This window comes from Pleurodeles waltl, chromosome 10 (genome assembly GCF_031143425.1).
Source record: "Pleurodeles waltl isolate 20211129_DDA chromosome 10, aPleWal1.hap1.20221129, whole genome shotgun sequence".
In the NCBI taxonomy this organism is placed as follows: domain Eukaryota; kingdom Metazoa; phylum Chordata; class Amphibia; order Caudata; family Salamandridae; genus Pleurodeles; species Pleurodeles waltl.
The window spans coordinates 892,001,530-892,025,194 of NC_090449.1; the positions used below are offsets into that span (position 1 = coordinate 892,001,530).

Consider the following 23,665-nt stretch of genomic DNA (forward strand, 5'->3'; position numbering starts at 1 on the left):
TGCTCCAAGATCAGATCTGGCATGTACAAAAGTGACCCCCTGTTTGTCTCGCTCCAAAAAAATTGTATCTACCTGGGGCACAGAAGGTTCACTAACATCGCCCCGGGTCGCTCCCCCTCACCATAAACCCTTGCTGTCACATATTTTCCTAAGTGATTAACTTCGCTCTGCACAGTATCATGATACTCTTCTAATTTTACTTGGATGTCACCTAGCAGACTCTGCTCTGCAGTTTCCCTGTGCTTCCCTTCCAAGCCTACAATTTCCACCTCCAATTGTGCCAACCTGCCATTAAGTGATCTGGGCACCCCTGCCTGCTTTGAGATAGTGATTTTTCAGAGATATGCGAACGCAGGTGGGCACAGGCTTCAAAATTCCGGCAAGTGATCAAAGTACGTGCGCGGGAGATGCTCACAACACTGCCCTCGCAGCGCCAGACTATGGGATATTAACCAAAAATCAAGGCGTGTATGAATGTTGTGTACCGTGATATAATGCTTATATCCCACCCCACTGGGAGACTTATGACGTCAGATATCTAGTAAGCCGCACTGTGGCACAACTCCACTTACAACACAAGCCGCTGCCCAGACGGGCCCTTGGAACGGTCCAGGTTTGAACATAACACACAATTGAAATCTCCACCCCAGATCTGGGGGTAAGTCTACCCCCCCCCCAATGCAGCCACGTGGGCACACAGCACATGATCAAATTCTGAGTCATCGTAATTGGGTCCATACAACCTTGCCAACACAGGCCCCAGATCATCCGTATAGCAAAGTGCCCCCACGTATCTGCCACATTGGTCTACAAGTACTTCCTCCATTTTAACACCAGATCACCGTTAGACCCAGATTAGCACCCCCAGGCGTGGGTGGTAAAGCCATCTGCAAAGCAGGCACCCTGCGTACGACGCTGGGTCAGAACACCTCTTCCAGGTGCAAGGTGCGTCTCCTGCAATATGGATACATCTACTCTGCAAATATTCTATTACCTTGCATATCTTCCTGTAATTGTTTAGTTCCTGACATTCAGTTAAGTAACTTTAGCAGCAACGGGCCCTGAGCCCCCAGTGCTGCTCCATTTGCATCATCTGCCATCATCGTGCGACTCAGTCAACTGGATTAAAGTAGCAAAGAACACACTCACAGTCTGCAATACATGTCAGGTCATATAGAATGGCTGAAGTGAACAAAACCCACCCTCCTCCTACAACATACACACAGAATGTCGTGCCACGCATCCCATGCTCATTCAGAAAAACCCCAAACAGCTTAATGGTGCACACACGGGACAGATGTTATTAAACCAGTCACTCCCGCCTCAAAAATGTTGCAGGAGGCCGTGTGACAAGTATATCATGTCCTACAAGTTATAGGTGCTTGGTGCACATGAATGAGTACCTCAGCCATCCATACTGCTAAACACCGCGCATCAGCAAGCAAACCATAGTTCTGTTTTAAATGTTGGCAAGAACTAAGAGGGAACTTCCATGTAAATTGGCAATGTCACCTAGATTCCATTCACTACAACCCACCCCCCGCACCCCTAACGACAGTAACCCCGAGGGTCCCCCATCCCATCCCCATAATTTATAAATACGGTAATATTCAACAAGTACAAACATGGCAGCATTTTAACAATGCGAGTTCATAAAGTAAAGGCTGGCCATGAAAATGAACTAGGTTATCTGCCCCAAAGCAGTAGATCTCAACAACTGCCCATGAGATGTTAGTTCCGTTCTTCCAAGTTTTGAGAATTTATTGCATCCAAGTCCTTTATCTGGGGGATTGGCTTCTCGTCCATACTGTAGTATGATGCCCGGGGAATTGCTGCAGTTGTTTTCAGACCACCAAAAGGTCAACGCCTTTCCATCTACCATCACCCGCAGATGGGCAGGACAGAGTATGCTATATTCCAGTTGCAGTTTATGCCTAGCTGAGATAAACCGCCTCCTGGCTTCCTGGACTTGTTGCATGAAGTCCAGGTAGAACGATATTTCCACATCATCATGGTGCAGCACCTTAAGTTCCCTTGTATTGCAAAGTGCTGCATCACAATCTCTGTTTTTTAGAAGTATGGCTATGATGGGGCAAGGTGTCGCCCCGGCACTGTTCGTGGCGGCAGCAAGCAATGAGCACGTTCAACAACGATGTCTGAAAAAGATCTGGCACCCCAAAGGTCTGTGAGCTGTTGTTCCACATTTGTTTTCTCCATATTACTGATGTTGGTGGACTCTGCCAGCCCCACAATGTGAAGGTGATTGTGGTGTGATCAGACCTCAAGACACTACATCTCATTCTGCAATGCAAGGAATGCTTTTTCCATCAACTTCTGTGTCACTGATGCATTGACCTGTTCATCCTCCGCTTCTGATATGTGCCTCTCGACCATGTCCAGGCATGCAGTGCGCTTGTCTAAGCGCTCCAACATGCAATCCATGTGGAAGGACAGGGCATCAATCTTGCACTCAGTTGCCGTGATGGACAGGGCATCCATCTTGCCATCAATTTCCATAAGACCCTGCTGCAACTCAGTGCCAAATTCAGAATCAGCATCGGCTCGTCCGGACTTCCGTGGTGCAGTCCTTGTGGGCCTTAGGTGTCTTCCTCAGATCAAAGTAAAGTTTAGGCTGCATCTTGTTAGCTTTACCCATGTTTTAAGGGTGCCCTGCAGGGACCACCAGGCCCTTCTCGAGTTGTGGATGGTAGTACAAGCATCAAGTCCAGCCCCTGCTCTGCAGCTGCCGCAGTGGTGAACGACAGCCTGTGGCTATCACATTCCATCAGAAGTCGGTGTAGAGAGAGGGGGGAAGGGGAAAGAGGATAGGGTACCCTACAAGGGGGCACGCTGGCCTCAACATACCCCCGGGGCCCCTCCATGTCCCCCCAGTGACCCATGTGTGGCTTGGGGCACCCGCGACGCTGGTCCAATTGACAGTTCACAAGTGTACCGCCCTCACAGTCTGTGCCTTAATGAGCCCTCGCAGTCAGGCCTGAAGTATGGGACACCAGATGCTGCATCTCGCCCCAGGTGGGCCATGCACCATTCTCTCCCGGATCACAGCAAGGTGCAGATCACAAAAGGCCACCAACTCGTACACCCTGATGGGTCCACGGGTGCGTCCAAAAACAGGTGCTGTTGTGCGCTGTTGACTTAATTAATGAGGCTCACAAGTGGGTTGGTATCCCTCCATCCTCACCCCCACCGTGTGAATGGGTTAGGATTTCCCCCCGCACAATGCCAGCACAAAGAATCACATTGGGTATCCATTTGTCCTGGGTACCCCCAGTGATTTCCGCTGAGACTGTCAGGAGAGGAGGGCCCAGGATAGGACCCGGGTGGGCTGTAGGGGTGCCTTTCGGGTCAGTGGTCACACACCTGCCAGCTACCACCGTGGTCCACACCTGGTACCTCATGCAGAGCCCTTCGATATTGACGCTGAGTCCCTGTCCTCGCCAGCCAGTGGTGTCCAGACTCCAAAGCCCTGGGGGTAGGAAGGGGTCACTTGTGCAGATTCAGGGTTGGGCCCTTTTAGACAAACAGCTAGTCGACAGGGGTCTAGTCTTCATGTAGGCCCCACGCCTCACCTCAGGTAATCCCCACCGCCATCCACAGGAGGCCACCACTCAGCAAGCAGGCTGCACCTCGGGGCTGTCTGCCCTCTGCCCACCCCCACGCAGTATCCAAGCATCAACGTGCACCAGAGCACGTTCCCTGTGCCCAGCAGGTTAGCTCAGACCAGAGCTCCGTCACCACCATGGCCCCCGGCTTGCCATCAGCCTGGTCAGGTAGCCGTGGCCTCTTCTCATCGCAGGCAGTGCAGGATGTTCATTGGCATTGCTCCACAGCCTGTTGGAGACAGCACAGGATGCCAAGAAGCTCTATCATAACAGGATATTTGCAGGTCAAAAAGGTGTGTCAGCTGCTTTTGGGTGATTTCAGCAGTCATTTGCCAGGATACAACCCCAGGATTATGGAGGATTCATCCACAGCCGAAGGATCTCACCTATGCAGGTACGATCTTCAGGGTCGGCGAGTTCTCCTCCCCGTCTTGAGCCTTTCTAACTAATTGAACTCATTAGTAGTCGATGTAAGAATTATGGCTTGAACATAATCAGATCAGTTTTCATTGTACCTAGAAATGAGCATCTCGACTGCCTGTTCACAGCAAAAGCAATGGAGATTTCCATCGGATGCCTTGTTAGACTCAGTGTTTCGTGAGAAGCCTAGGACAGCCGTCGCAAACTATTTCCAGATTTAATGCAGAACCATGACCCAGCCTAGATACTGTTGGGGAAGCCTTCAAGGCTTATATAAGAGGGATGGCCATCTCTAAACATGCAGGTATTCTTGAGTCCCTTCGCTCCATGCTCTCCTTTCTAGAACAAAAATTGTGCACTTTGAAGGCTAACCTTAACATCAACACTAACACCACTGCACTAGCAGTAAATCCTGATCACTTATGAGAATACAACGAGGTAGCAGATAGGGAAATTCACTTCCTGTTGTATTGCCCGTAGACATGGTGTGGGTGACAGACCAAGTAGAACTCTACCAGGCTTGATAAGTAAACCATGAGCAGCGACAACAATTGTGAAACTCCACAAGCTCTTGGGTACCAGTATATTTGATTGCATGTTTATTCAGGAGATCTTTATACACTACCACACAAATTTGTATACATACAATCCATAGATTATCAATCCATATCTAGCAGATATAGCATTGGACTGGTTCATAAATGCTAATTGTCACTACCCAGCATGCCCTGTCACAGTTGCGCAAATCAAGGACACAATTTGAGCTATGCCAAACGACAAAACTTTGGTAGGGCTGACAGTGACATTTCACAAAGAGCATGGGGAGCTTATTACACCCTAATTGCTCAGTGTATGTCTGGAGGCTTTTACATCTGGCCTGTTTCCAGACATGATGCATGAAGCCCTATTTATTAGTTTACTTAAGCCTGGCAAAAACTCCACTAATTGTCATTCATACTGTCCCATATAGCTAATTATTGCCAGTAACAAAATACTAGCTAACGTATTAGCAAATCGACTTCTCCAGCTGATTATTTCCATAGTGCTCCCAGAGTATTAAGTTCCGTTTTACATATACATTGTTATTGTACAGACATAAGCTATTGTGTATTTTGGCAGCTGTCCTGTAACATATATATATGTTTGATGGCATGTGTAGCTGCAGATACACATGCTATGCATATTCTGCCATCTAGTGTTGGGCTCGGAGTCATACAAGTTGTTACGGGCTCGAGTGACTCCTCCTCTTTAGCTCCATTGCGCATGGGCATCGACTCCATGTTAGATTGTTTTCTTTCTGCCATTGGGTTCGGATGTGTTTCTTTTCGCTACGATAGTTTGAGTCGGAAAAGTTCTATAACTCGTTAATTCTCGTTGGTATTGTTTTGATCGCGTACCATCTCTCATCGACACTTCGGTACCATCGGGTCAAACATCTTTACTCCCCCTTCAGGGCGCCTATGCCCTGGTCGGGCTGACAGCGTGGAAGCCTCATGGACTGGACCCCATTAATCTTTTGTCCTCAGTGCCACGCCAAATTTCCATATACAGACCAACTTCTTGTCTGTATTCTGTCTCTCCCAGACCATCGAGAGGAAAATTGTGAGGCCTGCAGATCCTTCCGTTTGAAGAACATTCTCCCAGACAGAAGAGCATGAAGACTGGAGATGGCGTTGAAGAGCACCGAACGTCTTGACGTCGAGGAAGAGGAGATTATGCACACCGCAGTCTCTGTCTGAGGGTCCGACTCTAAGCAGGAGTCCGAGGAGAACAGACCGGTCACGGCAGGACAGCAAGTGAGTACGCTTGACCCTGTCCAGCCAAGCCCAACCATAAGGCTTTGGGAATGCCACTGCCGGAAGGCCATGGCTCGACCTGCAAAAAGACCTTCGTGACCAACCAACAACTTCGGCACCGATTAAAGGCCACGCCACCGAAGCCTTCGGACTCGAACCGAAGCACTGGCTCTGAAACTAGCAGACATCAAACCTTCGAGTCGAAACCTCGAAAATCCCTTTCGGAGCCGAGGCCAACATCCACTCCCAGCCTTTCGATCCCGAAAAAAACAGCTTTGGAGACGAAAAGGCCAGTTTATACTGAGGAACATGGACTTTCGAAAGTACTTAAAGAAATCCATAGATGAAAGGCAAGCCAGAATTCACATTCACAAGGACACTGCTAAAATCATAACTGCACCTCCTCTGAAGCCTAAGAGGAAGCTGGCCTTTCAAAAACAGTTGGACACTGCTCAGCCACCAGCTAAAGTGCCAAAGACTAAACAAAAATCTCCACCTCCACAATTTTCTCCTCCTCAGTCTCCTCCTCATTCTCCTCAACTGCTTGTCTCTCCACCTACTACTCCCACACCTGTACAGTATCCTGTACATTCTTTTGATTCACAACAAGACAAGTGGATCCATGGGATCTCTATAATCCAGAACCCATTCGTGATAACAGCCCAGACTGCTATCCCTCCAAACCATCACCACCGGAGGATAGCACCGGATATACTCTGGTTTTAGCTAGGGCGGCATCCTACCACAATGTCACCATGCACACTGAGCCCTTAGAGGATGATTTTCTCTTTAACACATTATCCTCTACCCACACTACCTACCAGTCCCTTCCCATGCTTCCAGGCATGTTAAAGCATGCACACCAGATATTTCAAAAGCCAGGATAATTACTCCCAGGGTGGAGAAAAAGTATAAACCACCTCCCTCTGATCCGGCATTCATTACACAACAACTGCCTCCTGATTCTGTAGTTGTAAGCGCGGCCAGAAAAAGAGCCAACTCCCAGTCATCTGGGGATGCACCACCACCAGGCAAGGAGAGCAGAAACTTTGATGCTGCGGGCAAAAGGGTAGCATCGCAGGCAGCCAACCAATGGAGGATAGCCAATTCCCAAGCACTATTGGGTAGATTTGATAGGGCCCACTGGGACAAGATGAAGGATATCATACAACATCTCCCCAAAGACCAACAAAAAGGGCACAACAAATAGTCAAGAAAGGGCAGACTATTACCAATAACCAAATTAGGTCAGCCCTAGATTCTGCAGACACAGCAGCTAGAACAATTAATACTGCTGGTACTATTCGGAGACACGCATGGCTTAGGTCTTCAGGGTTTAAGCCTGCAATTCAACAGGCAGTCCCTAATATGCCGTTTAATCAAAAACAGCTTTTTGGCCCTGAAGTAGATACGGCTATTGAGAAAATGAAAAAAGACTCAGACACCGCTAAAGCCATGGGTGCTTTGTATGCAACACAATATAGGGGATCCTTTCGAAAACCTCAATACAGAGGTGGTTTTAGAGCACAAACACCTGAGGCATCCACCTCACAATCAAAGTCAACCTACCAACCTCAATACCAACAAGGTGGGTTTAAAGGTAATTACAGAAGCCAATTCCCCAGAGGAAGGGGAAAATATCAGTCAACAAAACAAGCCTCACAGCAGCCAAAACAGTGACTTACTCCATCTCTTCCCAACTCACACCTCACCTGTGAAGGGAAGACTGCAAAGGTTCCACAACAATTGGCTACCCATTACAACAGACAGGTGGGTATTATTATCTATTATCCGCAATGGTTATTGCATAGAATTGGCACAAATTCCCCCAAATATACCTCCAAAACCACACAATCTCTCCTCCCAACATATCTCAATGTTGCAAGAAGAAGTAAAGTCGCTATTACTCAAACAAGCTACAGAGCTTGTACCACAAGATCAAATAGGAACAGGGGTTTACTCACTGTACTTCCTTATTCCCAAAAAAGACGGAACCTTAAGACCAATATTAGATCTCAGAACTCTCAATCGTTACATCCTGTCAGAACACTTTCACATAGTAACACTACAGGATGTGGTCCCACTGCTACAGCAGCAAGATTTCATGGCAACATTAGACCTCAAGGTTGCGTATTGTCACATACCCATCCATCCGGTGCACAGAAAATATCTCAGGTTTGTAATTCAGGGAAAACATTACAAGTTCAAAGTGTTACCCTTCGGAATAACAGCTCCCAGAGTATTTACAAAATGGTTGGCAGTAGTATCTGCCTATCTAAGAAGACAACATATTCATGTCTTCCCATATCTCGACGATAGGCTAATAAAATCCAACAGTCATACACAGTGTCAAAACCATACACATTATGTAATACAAACCCTACACACCCTAGGGTTCTCCTTAAACTACCAAAAATCCCACCTACAACCGTGTGCAAATTCAACAGTATTTAGGAGCCACACTAAATACACAAACAGCACTTGCAAGCCCACGTCCACAAAGAGTGCAAGCATTTCACAATGTATTAGCACAAATTCAGCCAGGCCAACAGTACACGGTCAAATTCGTAATGAAACTGTTGGGCTTGATGGCATCATGGATCGCCATTGTCCCAAATGCAGGATTAAAAATGCTGCCTTTACAACAGTGCCTTGCACAGCAATAGTCGCAGGCACAGGGTCAACTTCACGATCTAGTGCTGATAGATCGCCAAACACGCATATCACTTAAGTGGTGGAATTCTACAAATCTAAACAAAGGGCGGCCTTTTCAAGACCCTGTGCCTCAGACCATACTTACAACAGATGCATCAATTATTGGATGGGGGGCACACCTCAACAATCACAACATTCAGGGACAATGGGACACCAAACACAAACAATTTTACATAAATCACCTAGAATTGCTAGCCGTATTCCCAGCACTCAGAGCTTTTCAGCCTCTTCTCACTCACAAGAACATCCTTATCAAAACAGACAACATGACAACAATGTATTACCTAAACAAACAAGGAGGGAACCATTCATCTCAACTGTCCCTCCTAGCCCAAAAGATTTGGCATTGGGTAATCCACGACAACATTCACCTGGTAGCACAATACATTCCAGGAATACACAACCGATTGGCAGATGTTCTCAGCCGAGATCATCAACAAACACACGAGTGGGAAATTCATCCCCAGGTGCTTCAGACATACTTTCACCACTGGGGGACACCAGACATAGACCTATTCACCACCAGCGAAAACGCAAAATGCCAAAACTTTGCATCCAGGTACCCACATCCTCTATCCAAAGGTAATGCTCTATGGATGAATTGGTCAGGGATATTTGCTTACGCTTTCCCCTTCTCCTGCTCATTACATTTCTAGTCAACAAACTGCGTCAAAACAAACTCAAACTCCTACTTATAGCACCAATGGGGGTACGACACAACACTGTTAGATCTGTCAGTGGTACCACATATCAAACTCCCCAACAGACTAGATCTGTTAACGCAAAACAAACAACTGATCAGGCATCCAGATCCCAAAATACTCAATCTAGCGATTTGGCTCCTGAAGTCATAGAGTTTGGATATCTACAACTACCAACTGAATGTATGGAAGTAATTAAACAGGCAAGGAAACCCACTACCAGGCAGTGTTATGCAAACAAATGGAAAAGGTTTGTGTATTCTTGTCAATCTAAACAAATTGCCCCTCTTTCAGCGTCAATACAAGGCATTGTAAGTTATTTGCTTCATTTACAAAAAGCAAATTTAGCCTTTTTGTCCATTAAAATACATCTCACTGCAATCTCTGTGTATTTGCAAAATATACAACACAGCTCTTTTTTTAGAGTCCCTGTTATCAAAGCCTTCAGGGAAGGATTAAAACGCATCATTCCACCTAGAACACCCCCAGTGCCTTCGTAGAATCTAAACATAGTGCTCACACGACTCATGGGTCCACCATTTGAACCTATGCATTCATGTCAAATTCAATTCCTAACATGGAAAGTTGCCTTCCTAGTTGCAATTACTTCATTAAGAAGAGTTAGTGAAATCCAAGCTTTCACTATACAAGAACCGTTCATACAAGTACACAAACATAAAGTTGTACTTCGAACAAACCCAAAATTTCTCCCAAAGTTTATATCACCATTTCATATCAATCAAACAGTGGAACTACAAGTCTTCTTCCCACAGCCAGACTCTGTAGCTGAAAGAGCCCTGCATACGTTAGATATTAAAAGAGCTCTAATGTATTACATAGATAGAACTAAATCATTTAGGAAAACCAAACAATTATTTGTGGCTTTCTAAAAACCACATACTGGTAACCCTATTTCAACATGTTACCTAAAAGCTAAAAGGCAGCTATTAGTAACACCTGAAGCACATTCCACCTGCAAAAAAGGGGCTGCAATGGCTTTCTTAGGAAACATACCAGTGGCTGAAATTTAAAAAGCAGCCACTTGGTCAACACCGCATACATTTACCAAGCATTACTATGTAGATGTGTTAGCAACACAACAGGCCACAGTAGGACAGGCTTTACTAAGGACACTATTTCAAACAACTTCAACTCCTACAGGCTGACCACCACTTATTGGAGGTAAAACAGCTTTGTAATCTATGCATAGCATGTGTATCTGCAGCTACACATGCCATTGAACGGAAAATGTCACTTACCCAGTGTACATCTGTTCGTGGCATGTTCCGCTGCAGATTCACATGCACCCTCCCACCTCCCCGGGAGCCTATAGCCGTTTAAGTTCAACATTCACTTGTACCTATATATATATATATATACATATATATATGTGTGTGTGTGTGTGTGTGTGTGTGTGTGTGTATATATATATATATACATATATATATATATATATGTTCGATGGCATGTGTAACTGCAGATACACATGCTGTGCACTGTTCCTGCCATCTAGTGTTGGGCTCGGAGTGTTACAAGTTGTTTTTCTTCAAAGAAGTCTTTTCGAGTCACGGGACCGAGTGACTCCTCCCTTTTGGCTCCATTGCGCATGGGCGTCGACTCCATCTTAGATTGTTTTCGGACATCTCTTTTCTTTATACTTTATCACTCCTATCTCACCCTCTGCGGGAAAACAATCTAACATGGAGTCGATGCCCATGCGCAATGGAGCCAAAGAGGAGGAGTCACTCAATCCCGTGACTCGAAAATACTTCTTCAAAGAAAAACAACTTTTAACACTCCAAGCCCAACACTAGATGGCAGAATATGCATAGTATGTGAATCTGCAGCGGAACATGCCACGAACAGATGTACACTGGGTAAGTGACATTTTCCATATATATATATATATATATATATATATTCCTGTAAGTGACCATCATATGTAATGCAGGTGGATTCCCCACTGCCCCCCCATCTACCCCTTCTATGGGGTGGCCTCTTTTTAACATCTAAAAATAGCCAGTCCCAAAACGTTGAGTCCTATAATGATGCTCAGTTGAATGGGGCACCTATGTTTCATTCCTGGTTAGGAAACATTTCCCAGTGGATTTTAAGGATAAAAAGTGTAGAGAACCAATGCATACCTACATTGCCAGGGATATGTTTCTAATGTATTGCTAGTTTGGAAACAGTATGTTTAGCTCTGTGTTTATATAGTTGTGACAGTTTGTACAACCCTTCATTTAAGAAATGTGACTTGGTTACTGCTTTTTGAAATAGGAGTCAGTATACTGATCTTCACAATGGTTTTGTTTCTGTTGTAAAATAGATTGAATCTAATAACTTTTCACGGTGGAGTTTCCATAATGCAAAAAGCTTAGCTTAATTTTTTTTAATGGATTATTAATTTAATTATTGCAGCTAATGATATGCGGACTGATTCCCCATATCTGCCAACGGGAGGGATGGATGTCTATAGTGAGCAAAGACTTTCATCAGGTCGATCCCGATCAGGCATTGAATCGCCACGATCCGCTGGGACTTCTCATCATAGGTAAACAGCTTAAGTTCTCTTTGGTCATACACATCTGACATGTTTTGTTCAAAGATATGTCTACAGTTTGTGCATTCCAGAGGATTAAGGCATTAATTCATTGGCTCAAAAGAGAAACTTGGTAGAAAATGTATTTGTGTTTGACGTCCTTTCTAATTGCATGAAATTTACTTTCTTCTCCCAAGTTAGTACTCCTTTAGTGTTTAGCACACAAAAGTTTTGCATTCACCTTTCAAGTTTTATTTTTTGAAAAAAATAATTTGTAATATGCATACCAACCCTGTTAGGACCTGTCAGGTTTCATTGATTAAAATAAGCCAAACTACAGCTGGAACAAGAATTCACAAGCTTATAGCATCTGAAAGTATTTTAACCACCCTGAGATGAAAGGCTTGAAAACTCCAGACAGTGTGTGCAACACGTCTCCCTCCAGCATGTTGTAGCGTAGGAAGGGTTGGGAAAAGGTTCCGTAAACTCTACAGAGTATGAATATTTAAACAGAATCAGCCTAAAACAGGAGGGTGTAGTTACTTCCTTAAGAGTCATTAGAGCATCTTTCAATTCTTCAGCTGAAAATGCACCTAGGTTGTCCTCCCATGTCGATTTGAGATTTAGGAATGTGTCTTTTGTATTCATGACCGATGGTTTATTAAAACTGTGAAATATTCAGACCCTGTCCAAGTGCCCTGTAGTGAGCATTAGATCAAATTAATCAAATTTGTGCAGCACATCAAAGCCCTTTATGTATTGCTCGAAGCACTCTCTCAGCTGAAGTTGCAGAAAAACTGGCATTTGTGAAGGTCAAATTCCAGCTGGAGGTCTGCAAATATGTAATTGTGACGGACTACATCCCCTACTTTAGTAATATTAATGTTATCCCAGGCACCAAAGCCTTCCACGGCTGACAGATACTTAATTTTGCTACATACTACATTGGTGTCTTTTTTATGAGCCTATCCTCCATCTGCTATCCCTCAGCTTGTCATGAGAAATCCTAATTACTGTTGTGTAGGTATGTTCTATAGATGATGTCCAGATGGACAATTGAGTAAATTAACCCCACAATTGGCCTGCTATTCAGGTTCTTATGCTGTCAGATCCTAAGCCACATAGCCAATTGTTTATGCTGACTAGATTTGAGGCACAGTAATACATTTCTACTTCAGTCATGTCCAATCTCCCATCATATGTGGGTTTGTAGCATATTGCCACGATATCATACAAATACATAACAGTGCTGCCAAACAGAAAGAAATCATGGGGGATTTAATACGTTTGTAGAACCATGGAGAAGAGAGATAGTACTGAAGAGGTCAGATTAATGAAGGTTGACTGCAGTGCCCAAGGTACCCCTAACAATGTATCCGGCATTACAGCTGTGTTTTATTTTTTTGTGGATTCCTACATTCACTTCCTGGGAGATATCACCAGAGGACCAAACCTCGCTGTATAGAAGAAATAAAAGCTTGTCATTGTCGAACAACAGAAAAGGAAGGTGCAGTTGGTGACTGGAGAACAGCTGACACCCTGAGTAGTCACCTAGTAATCAAGCAAAACTAAACCAGTCCAAATTATGTTGGGTGCTCGGAATTAAGAAAAGCCACCACTACTTCAGTCGGACCAAGTCCACAATACAGTAAAGGATTTCAAGCATTCCAAAATTAAATCACAATGTGGTTTCATTGTGTATCTTCCACCGCAGTGATTTTTATTTTCATGCAACTCGAATCAGCATTCCAAGTGTTTCCTTGTCAAATTCCACAATCTTCAATCTCAAACAGTATAACAAATAACTTTTCATAGCCAACACATGTTTTGTTCAACATTGTTTGTATATCAGCAGACTTCCTCAGACCTATAACAAATAAACACATTTTAAAATCAATTCTATATTTTAAACAATGCTTGTACCGTCACCAAACTGTCACCCATTAAACCACCTCCTGTGAAACCAGTTGCATCCCTATGCAATCAAAAAACAAATTCACTATTGTCCGCTCATAGCTCCCTTATCACCCCCATTGAGGAAAGGAAAATCAAGGGTGTACAAATTAGTCTATATTCATAGAAGAATAGAAAGGAAAGCCAGAAGCTATACCACCAAGAAATACAGATTAGAACTAACATGTATCGCTCACCTTTAACTAAATCATCAAACTAATCACCCCTCAAGAACATCAGTGGCAAAATAATCCACAACTTGAAACAGGGAACAATGTTACATCGTATAAGAAACCTTAACCTGATATGGTGCTCTAAATTGTCAACCTGATCTTTTTATGCTCACCTAAAATACAATGGAAAATAATAATGACGTCCACAGTCTCAAGACTTTATCCACACAGCCCCTATAAAACGTACTATATATTAATTGCACTCCAGCCATCTTAAAAGCACACTTAACTAAAGAGACTCAAAATCAGAGTCAGAATCCTAATAGCAGTCAATATAAAATGTCAAAGCAAAACATGGTTCAATATTGGCCAGAATTAGGTACCAACATCCCATAATAAGTACCGGTGGGATTACTACATGGTACCAAAAGCATGCAAAGTTGTACAACATAAGCCTAGTATATCTACAATCACACTGTAATTGGTCACATTGAATATTACGGAAAGTACATAACGCATTGCAAGTAAGCATTGCAAGTAAACGTCACATGGTCATAAGATATATTAATATCTGAATTATATAATTTCAGCAGTTCTAGGTATAATTAATGTACTGTAAGCAAAGTAATGGCCATGTATTCTAAATCCCACTAATAGTATACAACCTGATGGCCGTACCCAGCAGGTAAATCACTAGTAACCACATATGTCGGTATACATGGCATCAAATAGACAAATCTTTCTGTTGGAAAGTACTCCATATTTCGAGATCATGGATGTAGGAAACTGGGTTTTGATTGCAGTAGTCCACCACTTTTTGCCTGGTATTTGATGCAACGTTGACTGAAGTGCAGTGAGTTCCTGTTAACCAGGCCCCCAGTGCCAGTGTTCTTGCCCCAAAAACAAGCCAGCTGGTCAGTTGATCATCAAGTGGCCAGGCCTTTAGCACCTCTCTAAGTCCCTTGTAAGTGGTACCTTGGACAATAGTAGTAAAGAGGGGCCTGTAAGAGCTGCAGAATAGCTTGTGCCACTAAAAGGAACCCAGCACTAAACTCATACAGACTGCTAATACAGGCTGCATGACAAGGTGCTCTAAAAAGTAAAAACACAACATGACACACACTTGTGTGCTATGTTCCATAACACTGCCTGTAATATTTGTAAGCCACCCCTACAGCTGGCCTTAACAGCCCTAAGGAAGGGTGCATTATATTACAGATGAGGACATATATGCTTGAGCAAATATGTCCCTACGAAGTCTTTGTTGATTCTTAGACCTAGTAAGTGAACAGGGAAGCCATTTTAGGCAGATGTGATGGACACTAGTCTATACGAGTTCCCCATCTACACGATGGCTTCACTGAAACCAGGGATATTTGGTATCAAACATCTCATATTAATAAACCCTCACTGATTCCAGTGATGGATTTATTAATGTATGCTCCCAGAGGGTACCTTAGAGGTTCCCCCTGAAAACCTACCAACTACCGGTGTGCTGATTGACCGTTTTTCACCAGCCTTACCAACAGACATGTTTTTGACCCCCAAGAGTGAGAGCATCTGATTTTGGACTCTGGCTAGGGTGTTACCCCTTCCAACAGGAGGACCTGCAAATCTGCATTCCAAGGCATGGGGCTTCAAAGAGCCCACTGCCTTTGGTATGCAGATCTGGATTCCCTCAGAAGGTGAGGGGACGCCAACTCCCCTAACCAGGGCCCATTTGGCCCTGGACAGGCCACAAAATTAGCTATGCAGGAGGTGTGTTGCACTTGCAGGCTGGACATATGTCTAGGGTGACCAGCCTGAGGGGAACACAGAACTAGGAATTCCACCATCTTGTGTTGGGTGGGATCAGGAATTTGGGGACAGGGTAATGCCAACTCCCGAAAGGAAGTAGTCATCTAGGGGGCATAGTGACCCCAGCGGTAAGTAGCCCTTTGGTTACTATCCCTCACTGCCCTTAACGCCCCTAAATTGCTTATTTAAGGGACCCCCTGATACCAGGACTTCAGATTTTCAACAGACACAAAAGAAAGGGTGGACAAAAGACTGTTGACCCAAAAACAGAGAAGCACAACTGACTTGGCGCCAACTCTGCCTGCTGCACCTGACCCTCGTGTAGAGACAGACTTGTCCTGCCGCTGTGCAGACTCCAAGAAACCCAGAGAGCTACCAGTGCTTTGCCAATCGCCAGAAGAGTCTCCCTTGGAGCAGAGGAGCTGCTGCCCTGCATCTGCAGGCAACCCAAGAAGAACTGAGAGGACCCCGGACTCCAAAAACCCGACAGCACCACTGCACCTGTGCCTCCTAGCCCGAACTGAAGTGGGCCAACAGTGTCAGCGTGGTACCCAGGCCCTCCGAGGAGTTCGCCCTCTGAGGACTTTCCTGTGATGCCTGAAGCCCCCTCTCTACCGCCACAGGTGACAGAAACTAGACGGTCCAAGACATCTCTGCACTGGACCACCCCGGACAGAGACAAAGAGGACCAAAGGTGTCCCTATATCCTCTAGCATTGCAAGAACTGAACCCCCTTGGTGGTTCACCCGGACTGGTCCCCAGTCCATACCTGCAGCATCTTTCTTCCCGGACCGATCCTTATTGACTTGAATAGGACTCCCGATGCTAAACTGCACCACTGTACCCAGCCGCCTCATTATCACCTGACCTGACCAATAGGTGTGGCCTAGGACCCTGCCCCATACTCACCTTAAGTCTGGAAGATTGGTCCTGTAAGTTGCTGTGGAGTACTTATTTGCCCTATATGTTTTCTCTCCCATCGGGTAATATTTCAGTTTCAGAAAATAGCACTAAGTGAAAAGTACTCACCTGAATCCAATGATTTTGGTATGTAAATTTTTATATAAAAGTACGTCTTATTTATATAAATTGATGTCGGATTTCTTTGAGTGTGTGTCTCACTTACTGCCTATGTGTTTTGAAATACATGGCTAGCACTTTCCTCTGATATGCCTAACTGCTCGCCCACTCTAACACAAAAGAGAGCATTTGGGGTGTCATTTGACTCTGCACGATATACCTCATTTTGTTATACTATATAAAGAGCCAGCTTCCTACAGCGGAGTGTCACAAACTTGTGTTGGCGGTTTTCAGTGTGGCCGCAATCTTGCCTCCCTTATTTATGGGCAACGGACTAATGATAGACCCGAAAGTCACTTCGAAAATGGATTATTCACATATCCTGTGTTAACAGTCATCATCTTAGAGAAGCAAAATACCATTGTAAATCAAATTCTAGCTGTCCGTCAAAATCTCCCGAAAACGACCTTTGAATATGAATACTATCACTGGTGATACGTTATCCGTAATATTCCATAGTAAAAAATAAATATAATTTATGAGGCCAATCTAAATTCGGAATTTGCCTTAATTGAAAAGGATTCCTGCAACATTTGCTGACTATGACTACTATTGCTAGCGATGTGTTATCTGTGATAATCTAAAGTGAAACGAAAATTAATTTAAATTCATAGTAAAACACATCTAGTAAAAACAGTTCCCACAACATTTCTTCATAATCCCTAACTAAATTATACTATTGATAGTGCGTAGCCCTTTCTCTTACCAACGCTTCATAATAAATGAGCCCTAGTATAGGGCAACTATACATGGACAAACCCTGGTAACAGGAAAATTGTCACTTAGTAGGATCCATAGTCACCGGCTATTACATATCTAAATCCACAGAGGGGAAACTCAAATCAGTATGATTCCATATGTAAAGAAGATAATTTAAAAGTGAAAAATGAGAGGAAAATTAAACATCTTAGAGTGCAACCATATAGGAAGAGTTAAGTAGCATGCTTATAGTTTTTTCATCAGTGTGTCCCCATTAAAATACTTGAATAGAGTCTTATTATTAATGATGAATATACAATTCATCCGATACAGTCTTGTCTTCCTCTACTGGTGGCCAGTCGAATTGCTGAGACAAAGCATCTACTATGCATCACTCCACAGGTGGCTTGGTTAAAGAGCAGCAAGGATAAATGGCATCCCCTTCTTGCTACCATGCGCACTAGAGAAGGGTTCACAGAGAACTCTAGTGATTCTTGCTGTAGCCCAGGGTTCCATATTAAGAAAGCACATTTATTCACTAACCCTGCCCCATTTTCCTTTTAGAGACGAATATTAAAAGATGCTCCCAGCCAATGGTGTTGGAGGCTTTATTGAAGTTCCAAAGAAGGGGTACTAATGAGCCATCTATGTGGTGCATTAGAGCCAGCACATTTTAAAGATGTGCAATATTGTGACAGCCAAAGCATATACTCATTGGATGGGGTTACTTCCTGGTCCAATAAGTGAAAAGCTCAGTGACCATCAGCATGGCTGAATCCATCATTCCTGTTTCATGATAATTGGGCTCCTCTCGTCTGGTCATTCATTATAAAAGTTTGCCTGATTTATTACCCCACTTTTAAATTCTCTATTGGGAGGCCATCTCATCCATCCTTTTCTCATGTAGTAGAGTCTGTCTCAGCAGGCACCTGCTGTGCTTCAGCAACCTGACCACCTTATCTTCCCCATTTTCCTGATATTGAGATTCTAGTTTTAGTAAGAGTACCTCCCACTGAGCCTGTGCTTCTTCCTTCTCTTTTAAGCCCTGTTATAAAACGTGCTGCTTTCCCCTGGAGTGTAGATTGGAAATCCTCTGAGAGCATTGTTGTAGAATTCACAGAGCCAATGTTGGCATGGGAATGAGGATCGCCTGTTTCTTAATATAAAATCGCTGTCCACCTACCACCAAACATTAAGGTGCCAAAAGCATTGGTTCAGATAAGTGGTGTTCTCCATTGTAAGTTGGACTGCGGAGTTGTACGAGAGGCCGCACTCCAGTATGTGCACTCTAGCAACCAACTAAAGATCTATGAGTAGCATCAAAAAGTGGTTGGATTTGAGAAATATCTTCAAACACCTCCCCTCCCTCGAGTAAAATGAGCAATCACGGTTAGTGAGGTGGTGAGGACACGTCTCCCGAATCCAGTGTGCTAGTAAAGTTAGCTAGATGATTGTGGCCAATGTGATTTAGAAAGTGGAGTTTGTGCCAGCCAGAGGACCAGTTCGTCACCCTGTACAAATGTGTATCCATAATAATCAAAGGAACCAACAACAATAATATATCTTCCCTGCGGGTCTTACCTTTTTTCCCCATATTTGAAAGGGTGGGTTTTCCTTAAACTAGATTACCATGACTCCCTTGGCATCTTCGGTAAAATAGGTGTATAAGACAAAAACTGAACTCTTGATCATGGCACAGGGATCCCTCACTTGACGTATTGTCAGTTCTGAGGAGGATCACCCCTAGAAAATTAGCTAGAGATGTTTAAATAGCAATCGATGAAAATCTCTACATGGATTCATAAACCGGCAGCAAAGTAAATTGCTTTTACTTGACTTTCATTGTACCGCGATTCTGTAAACATTTTATTGTCACTCAAAGAGCAGCAAGAAAAGGAACGCAAAACAAATATATATTTCAGTCAGTCATAAATCTTTGTTGGATGATTAAAACCTAAAATCTCAAAAACAATTAAAGTTAAAACATTAATTATATTAAATTTCATTTTATTTGTGCTTATTTACTTAATAGTAAAGCCTACATATGATTAGAATTGCCATTCATAGGACGCTTAAAGTCCTTATTACTAAATGATTGTTGTAAAATAAACTTTGTCTATACTCGTTTAGTGAGATGCATATAAAACGTAGTTACTCTACTGGAACATGCGTAGGACTCGTTCTTCCATCGTTTTTTAATGGTCGTGTTTCCCTTTCTGATAACCTCAGGTACCATGGTGGTCCTGTGGATCTAGGCCCATGTTCCCATCTGCAGAATTATGATCCTGATAGAGCACTTACAGATTACATAAATCGGCTGGAGTCACTACAGCGGAGGCTTGGAAGTGTACATTCGGGTACGTTATTTCGATTTTTGATCTAATGAGTTCTGTGCCTTCTGAACTGAAATAATTCGAAAATCATTTACCAAAAGTTAAATGAAAACGATGCTGGAAGTGCATGAGTGAATATATATATATATATATATATATATATATATATATATATATATATATATATATATATATATATATACTGAATGGTGTACTCTATAAATCAAGGCAGTCACAATATTTATTCTTAAAATAGTGACATTCACTGTGATTTCTTTATTGTTAATGTTTAAATATAGAGTATTTTATTACTTTTGTGTGGGAAATGTGTATGTGCGTTAATGTCTATTAGTGCTTAATGACAATGACATTTTTTTCATTAAGGCATACAACAGATTTTTGCAATTTAGTTTAGTCGTGTCTTTGACTCTAGATCTCCAGGGCTGGGGGATTAAAGTGATAAGATTATGGTATCGATGACAAGCAAAGGAGGTTTCATTATTAGTGTCATATATATATATATATATATATATATGTATATATATATATATATATATAGATTGATAGATATAAATAAATAACTAAAGAATCAAGGCCTGAGTGAGAAACATTCTGCGTCTTACTTGAGGAAATAATGAATCCAAGCGATTTGGCATTGGCAGTGACAAACTGGATGAAGTCATCCAATTGTTTTTTGTTGTTCTTAGTTACAACCTGCATCTGTAGTATGCCAGCATAGAATCAGTTTTTTGGATTTAGTTTCAGCTAGTTGGACAACCAATGCTGAATAGGATATAGACAATATTTAATTGTTGTATGCCAGTTGCAGAGGACACAGTGATATAGACGTGCAAGCCATTCACATATTCATGATGGCAATAGGATGATTGTCTGGCGGCAGGTGCTCCAAGCAGACATTAAAAAACTTTGGGATATCATAGAGTTACCATGTGTTTGACTGAGGGAAGGGGATTAAGGACATAGGATAGCCCGAGGACAGTGTCAGAGATGCTTATTCTTGTGGTGGTCAATGGTGAAAACGAGGAGGGCTAAAGCCAGCGTTTTCACTTTTCTGTAATACTACATCATTATTCACTTGTTTTTAGGGTTGCAGGTTGTTTTACTGCATTAGGGCATACGTGAGTTTTTTAGACTTGCAATGGGAATTTATTTTGGAGCTGCAGTACAAATACTTTTTTCAGATTTTGCCCAGGTGTGGAGAAGAGTAATGGACTGATAGTTTGCATGTGGGCAGGTTCCAAGTTGTGCTTTTTCGTAGTAGGGAAGGTGTTTCTCTGGGTTTCAGCACTGTTAGTAATGTTCTCATCTAGAGCAAGGTGTTCACGATGTTAGGGTGAGAGAAACAGCTATGTGACAGAAAGATTTGATAGTGGATGAGGCAAATGTATCATTATCATCTTCATAGGTTACTTTGAGGAATGGAAGGATGTCCATTAGATCAAAAAGAAGGAAAGATTGCCTTGGTAGGGTATCCCGTTGTGGTATATGAGGTGTGGATGTGCTTGGCCAATTAAATAGGTCAATGATGATATGATTTCGGTGTTGAGGCTGCAGAAGGATTTTTAATGTTGGCTCCCTTCTCAATTGAGTGTGTGGATGGCATAGTGTTTACAGCTTTAAATATAGCTTTGCTTTCATTTTCGGCAACAATATATGTATTTATTCAGTATATGTGTTTATTTAATATTCTTTCTTTCCTCACAGGCTCACCTAGCGTTCATAACCAGGTGCATTATGTGACAAGAAGATAATACATATCCAGCACTTGTAGTGGCTTCAGATGATTTGCCTTTTGTACATTTGTGCTTCTGTTTTTGTATTATGTGTATATTGTGGGACCAACATGAATGAACACAGTAGTACTGTTGACGTCAGATCCTTTACGAATACTGATTTCTGAGAGGACTGGAAATGATGTATATAGAAAAAAAGGTTTGTTGTGTTCACACAGAATCAGCCATTAAATTACATGTACATTTGTGGAATGCTAATTTAAATGATTAACTTATGTATTTATCAAACGGGTGAAACGATGACACTTTTGTGGGTTACTGAATTGCTGATTGTGTAGCCTCGCATGTACTGCTCTCTTCATGCAAGGCTGCCAGAGTTACACTACTCTGTCCTAATATATTTGCTACTGGCGCTGCGGACGGAACATATCCTTTGTAGAGAACTATTTTTGTAAATGTAGAAGTTTTGAATTTTAAGGGTATTTTGTCAAGCAATTGAAATAAAACTGAATTCCACCATTTTGTCTGTTTCTTTGTTTAAAGCAGAACATGTGTTAAAGAACGTGACTTTTGCTAGCTAATTACCTATTCACACCTACCGATTTATAAATATAAAAAAATCTGAATTTATAAGACGGAAACTACAAAAACACTCATCTTGAGATGGTGAAAGGCCGACGGGTAAGAATGCAAGGTTTATATAAGGCAGAGATAATCTGAGCAAAGCAAGGAATGGATGATCATCTGGTCCCAGATCTACTGCTGAAAATGATCAACATTATTTCTTTTGGAAGTTTTTCCTAGGTAAGGGTGTAGTGTACACCATCACTGGGGGACTTCACATAATTCAGGGTTTTTACTCTCATAAATACATGTAATGCACTGCTGTTCTTTGAAATGTACTGAAATGGACAGGCTGGTGAAAATAACCCATTTATGCAAGGTAATGTATGAAAATCCAGTGTTGGAGAAACATTATTAGGGATGAAATACCACTAGGTAGCATAAACATCTCTGGTCCATGTTACTCAATCCCCAGTGACCAATAAATACTTTATAACTCTTGGTCAATCTCTTTTGCCATGTGGTCCTAGCCCTGCTAAGTGATTTAAAAGCTGTGGTACAACAGTTTTTAAAGCCACAGGGTTCAAAGTGAGTCCAACCAATCATATGCACCATTCTCCATGTGGTGATCGTGCCACTTATCGTTTTTTGCATGGGCTGTTCATTCAGTGCAGATGGCACGTTGAGGTAATCCCATGTAGCATTAACCCCTTCAGTGTAATAAGCCCCATGCCTGTTTGTGTCACTTGGATGGAAGACTGCCCTACTTACTGCGTTTGGTCTTCATTCTGAGATCCCCCCTCATGTATTTGTTTCTCTTTTCTTCAGCCCATCCCTATGTACGTTTACTTGCCCTACCTGTTCTGACATTCTTGCCCTCTACTTCTGCTAGGCCTCCATCCACACGCCTCCCCTTCTTGTTTCAGACTTCCCACCTTACCCACTACCTGATTAATGTTATATTTCTGTCCTTACCAGTGAGCAGAGCCTCATTGTACAGCCATCATATTGCAGAGAGGAGTGCCTGCTAAGCGGGCATGACTGGATGATAGGATGACAGAATTAATCTTCAGAATTTAATTATGCTGTGAATTTGTACATTATTTTATTTGCTTATTGTTAGACCTGACAGTCTTAAGGTGGTCATCCCCCAACTTTGTGCCTGCCTCCCTCCACTTTTCGGACACTGTTTTTGCTGGTTTTAGGACTCTGCGCACTTTACCACAGCTAACCAGTGATAAAGTGCATATGCTCTCTCCCTAAACATGGTAACATTGGTTCATTCCCAATTGGGATAGTTGATTTACATGTAAGGCCCTAGTAAAGTGCACTACATGTGCCCAGGGGCCTGTAAATTGAATGCTACTAGTGGGACTGCAGTACTGGTTGTGCCACCCACATAAGTAGCCCCTTAACCATGTCTCAGGCCTGCCATTGTAAGGCCTGTGTGTGCAGTTTCACTGCTACTTCGACTTGGTATTTAACAGTACTTGCCAAGCCTCAAACTCCCTTTTT

At 42.9% G+C, this 23,665-nt stretch overlaps 1 protein-coding gene across 10 annotated transcripts in view; it reads left to right on the top strand.

Moving 5' to 3' along the window:
- The window catches only part of AKAP9 (A-kinase anchoring protein 9), a 969,300-nt gene extending 947,195 nt beyond the window's left edge, over nt 1–22,105 (top strand). For all 10 annotated transcript variants that reach the window (XM_069211620.1, XM_069211621.1, XM_069211624.1 and 7 more), the window contains 3 exons: nt 11,677–11,809; nt 19,729–19,856; nt 21,558–22,105. In XM_069211620.1, the coding sequence (XP_069067721.1) occupies nt 11,677–11,809; nt 19,729–19,856; nt 21,558–21,604 (308 nt within the window). In that variant the 3' untranslated portion in view covers nt 21,605–22,105. The remainder of the gene's footprint in view (nt 1–11,676; nt 11,810–19,728; nt 19,857–21,557) is intronic.
- Nucleotides 22,106–23,665: the final 1,560 nt, after the last annotated feature.